This window comes from Nansenia antarctica (genome assembly GCF_963989245.1).
Source record: "Nansenia antarctica genome assembly, chromosome: 11".
Taxonomy (NCBI): domain Eukaryota; kingdom Metazoa; phylum Chordata; class Actinopteri; order Argentiniformes; family Microstomatidae; genus Nansenia; species Nansenia antarctica.
Window position 1 is genome coordinate 23,650,331 of NC_137681.1, and position 4,491 is coordinate 23,654,821.

The 4,491-nt window shown below is 43.4% G+C and overlaps 1 protein-coding gene across 1 annotated transcript in view; it reads right to left on the minus strand.

Moving 5' to 3' along the window:
* The window catches only part of kif19 (kinesin family member 19), a gene marked incomplete at both ends in the record, with an annotated part of 51,381 nt that extends 49,593 nt beyond the window's left edge, over positions 1-1,788 (minus strand). The window contains 2 exons of the mRNA XM_080541548.1: positions 207-287; positions 1,750-1,788. Of these exons, the coding sequence (XP_080397674.1) occupies positions 207-287; positions 1,750-1,788 (120 nt within the window). The remainder of the gene's footprint in view (positions 1-206; positions 288-1,749) is intronic.
* Between the last annotated feature and the right edge of the window lie 2,703 nt (positions 1,789-4,491).

Sequence of the window (4,491 nt, forward strand, 5' to 3'; positions counted from 1 at the left end):
CTACGGTCTCTGAACAGAGCAGGTGACTGCAGATACATTATAGATGTGCACCAGGGCCTTGTGACAGGAGGACAGAGAGGCCTTAAACGGAAACACCCCCCTTTCATGCACTAATACACACACACACACGCACGGTCGGACACACTCGCACGCGCACATACACGCATATACACACACACATACACACACACACACACACATCTCACCTGTTCATCGACTCTGTGAGCCACGATGGTGGCTGCATCCTCCTGCTCCATATCGCTGAGGGGTCGGATGCGCAAGGCAACCTGGGAAACAGGTGAGCACATCAACAACAACAACAACAACAACAACAACAACAACAACAATAATAACAAGAGCAAAAACAGCAATCCAGAGCCTGATTAGAGCTTTCACAGCAAATTATTTCTAATGAGCTTCTAATGAGATCATTTAATTCACACTGCAGCAATAGTGTTGATTGGTAATCATTCACACCCACAAGCTGAATGTTGTTTTCCCGCCCAGCCGAGATCAACACATTAACTCAATTATAATTGTAATATCAGCATTATTAATCTGTCAGAAATGATTAGCTATTTTCAAACACTTAGACATTGCAGACATGTTTCCAAAAGTGAGTGTAATGAAGTCTGTGGAGACTGCTCACGTTGAACACTGTTCTTAGAGATGCAGGCATCGAGAGCTCAAGGCTCCCACAGACAACAAACAACTCAACAACACAGAGTTGAAAAGCCATCGGTTTGACATTCTAAACACAAATGTGTGTTCGTTTACTCACTTCAAATGCTCAACCCACTTGAGACCTGAAGCACAAAGCTAAAAAGCGCTAACGTTGATGTCTCAAGTTGTTACACAAACATGATAAACACAAACACTTTCATGTCATAACTAGAATATACCGTTTTTTTTACTCTGACATTTATCCACCCTACATCTTTTGTGCTGGCTCTCTCTCTCTCTCTCTCTCTCTCTTTCAAAACATTTCTGCATGGGAGAGGGTTTTTCAATTATGCCCTGCAGGGAAAGTGGTTTTTGCTGGAGATGGAGCCTTTCTCTAGTCTAGATGTTATTACTATCACAGCATGGTGCTGTACATCAGACCCCAAATAACACGCAGCAAGAGAGTGATCGAGGCACGGTAGCAACAATGAACATTAATTCATCACAGTCTTCTGTGAGTGTCGGCCTATACAGTATATAGTAGAGCCAGAAGTGATACATATATCAAGATGTAAGGTGATAAGATACCAAAATGTAAAATGAACAGACTTAGGCCTACTAGAAAATAGATTTGTGTACATTTGACAGTGTACAGTCAGTGTACAGACACTATGTCTACATGATATTATTATTTACCCATTGTATCAACAGGTGTGTACATACGGTTACAGGTGTGCACATACGGTTACAGGTGTGTACATCAGGTGTGTACATACGGTTACAGGTGTGTACATACGGTTACAGCCTACTGTAGGTCAACTATTCTATTACAACATTCAACGGTGTACATAATAAAATGACAGTCTTCTACGGAATGACCTACAGTATATTAAATAATAAACATGTATTCATAATAATAACAACAGCTAATGCACTTATACCATCACTTAGGGCTTAGGCCGACATGGTGCCAGGAGTGACACATAGATCAAGATAGGTGATAGATGCCAAAATGATGTAATCAAGATGTAAGATACCAAAATGTTACCATAATAACAACGCAGCACATTATTGTCGCCTACTTACTGTTAGTTGGTGCTCCTTGGAGTCCCCTGTGTCCTTCATGGCCACTTCTGCTCGGTGTCCTCGACTCGATGGAGAAGACTATCTTCACTAAACTGGACACCCGTCCATGCTGCGCAATACCTGGATGTTCCCCTCTGAAAAGCACCTGTAATTGTCCAATAATCTAAAACTCTGTTGTCCAATAATTGTTGTCCAATAATCTAAAAAATTGTCCAATAATCTAAAACTCTGTCGACGGCAACTGCCAAGATATCACTGTTAACAAAATAGCCAGGTTTAAAAAAAGGAAAAAAAAGAAAATAGATCTACACGACTTGTTTATAATTAATGTTATATAATAATAATAATAATAACAGCCTATTCGCCACTCGGGAGATGCGTCCCCTCAAAAACAAAGCCCGAGACAAGCGCGTCAAACGAGGTCCGTTTAGTCTTATTTTGTTGACATTTAAAGTACAGGCTACCTTATCCCGTGTCATCTGTCATCTCTCACACACATGAAGTTACGACGACTTAAACGCGGACTGTCCAGGTGTCTGTCCTGCCTGCAGCCCACCTGCCGCTGGGTTTGTACTCCTCTCTTCCGCGACGCCTCGTGTTGTTCCCGGATCCCCTTAGAGATCAGTAGCGAAGTGTCCACATACACACTACACACTAGTACACACTACACACTAGTACACACTACACACGAGTACACACTACAGAGGCATTCAACGAGAGGGTCATACAGTACTACAGCCCTACGGATAATCTGAGGCGAGGCACGAAAGCGAACCTGCCTATTTGGGGGTGCGTTCGTAAATTCGCTCTGAGAGCGCCGGAGCACACAACGGGTTCGACGTCATAAAGAGACCGAGTCATTTGATTGGACGAGAGGCATTCCACGAGTGCCGATCAGAGTTCCAGAGCGAGTTTACGAACGCACCCTTTGATTACTATAGAGGGCTGTGGCGACCTCTGGTGGATGAACCTGGATGGAGCGCGGTGGTGCGCAACTTCTCTCCAAATTACGCATCGCCCGCTGACCCCAACACTGCAGGTGCAATTCGATTGTCGTTTCAAGGCTAATGAATTAAGAGATATTAGGACGACAGTAGAACACGTGACAAAAGTGAAAACGACATGACATCATTCACATGAACTTGTTCTGGGGTGCTGCCACTGATTGAAATCTACAGGGCTAATAGCAGTGCCTTATGTTAATGCAACATATTATTATATTTATACATTTATTTATGGGCCATCCTCAAACCTCATTAATCGTCTATGGGTATTTTTTTCTCTCCTCAACAAAGTATTGTATACAGTCACGATGCGCTCTTGAAATGCAGCTGCACATCCATGACAGACCATCTCTGATATGACTGAATCACACAATGGGACTTTATTACAACAACAAAAATATGTTTTTTCATGATTTCTACCATAACAAAATTCCAAAACCCAGTGTATGTAAAAATGTCCTTTAATCAATAAAGACAGCCCAAATGATTTATAGATACAATCAAATAAATGGAATTAAGCATGAACAGAAACTCAATCCCTTTACTGTAAGTAAGTATAGGTAATGTCAGTAATACAAAATGGTCGCTGTCTTTATTCGCATATATATATATATATATATAACTCAAGGCGACATTTCAATGCAGAAAATCAGGTTGCTATGCTGTCTCCTCTTCTTCTTTCATCTGTCCAAGGATGTCTGGAGACATGTGGACAACTAAGAAGACACAGGTGCTCAACTTGAATCAGCAGTCATTCGTAAATCAGCAGAGTTCAAAGATAACCCCCAAAAATCTATTCACTACTCACTTCCCTTCTATGGGAGTTTTCCTTCCAAAAGGTAACAAAAGAACAATACTGTTATTGCAGGAGTAACTGAGGAGAACGGTGAGTGAGCCTGGGAATAACTCTTGGTACTGTACTGCGTTTGCTAAACGAGTGGTCAGTGATTTTGTCCTCCAGTGCATCCTCTTCCTAGAGAAGCAGTGCCAGCTATATATAGACCCCAGGACAGGCTCTTATCTTAATGGGCCACTGGGCCAAAACGAGGAGCAATTTGTCACCCCTGAACAAAAAGGCTTGCAGCGACGCTCGACAGGTAGCGATCAGCGGCCGTGTCACACTTGAGACTAGAATTACCAGTGACATGGGTAAAAATCCAGTTTTGTTCCCGAAACTGCAATTCCTGTCCCGACAAACTCCCTTTCTCTCCTTATCTCCTAACCTACAAACCTTTCACAGAACCAATAACGACTGTTAAGAATCAGCGGCTGACCATCTTTTTGTCTTCCTTCTCTCTCTTCCTCACCCTCTACGATCAGGTAGAAGTCGGCCTCGGTGCGTGAGATCAGCTCCTCGGAGGTCTCCTCCCCCTCTACGGCCTCCTGCTGGCCTTGTCCTTGCTCTGCTCTGAGTGGCTGCGCTCCTTCAGACGCATCTTGCGGTGGCGCGCCTCCAGGATCTTCTCCCGCCTGGTCTCCCGCTCAAACATCTGAGACCAAACAGGCACAGAGGGGTGGGATACAGAAGTCACGACCGCTGTTTGTTCACAGAAAAATATTGTCTGATAACAGTGAGGTTCCACAAGCACGCACACAGATACCGACAGAGTAGAAGATAAGAGGTGGGGCATGATGATGTTTGACTCTTTTTAATCTCACGGTTGGTTGGACACCAGAACAGGAAAAAAAGAAAGCTGATAACAGTTCCACACAAACAGGTCAGGACCGGCCAGATAGG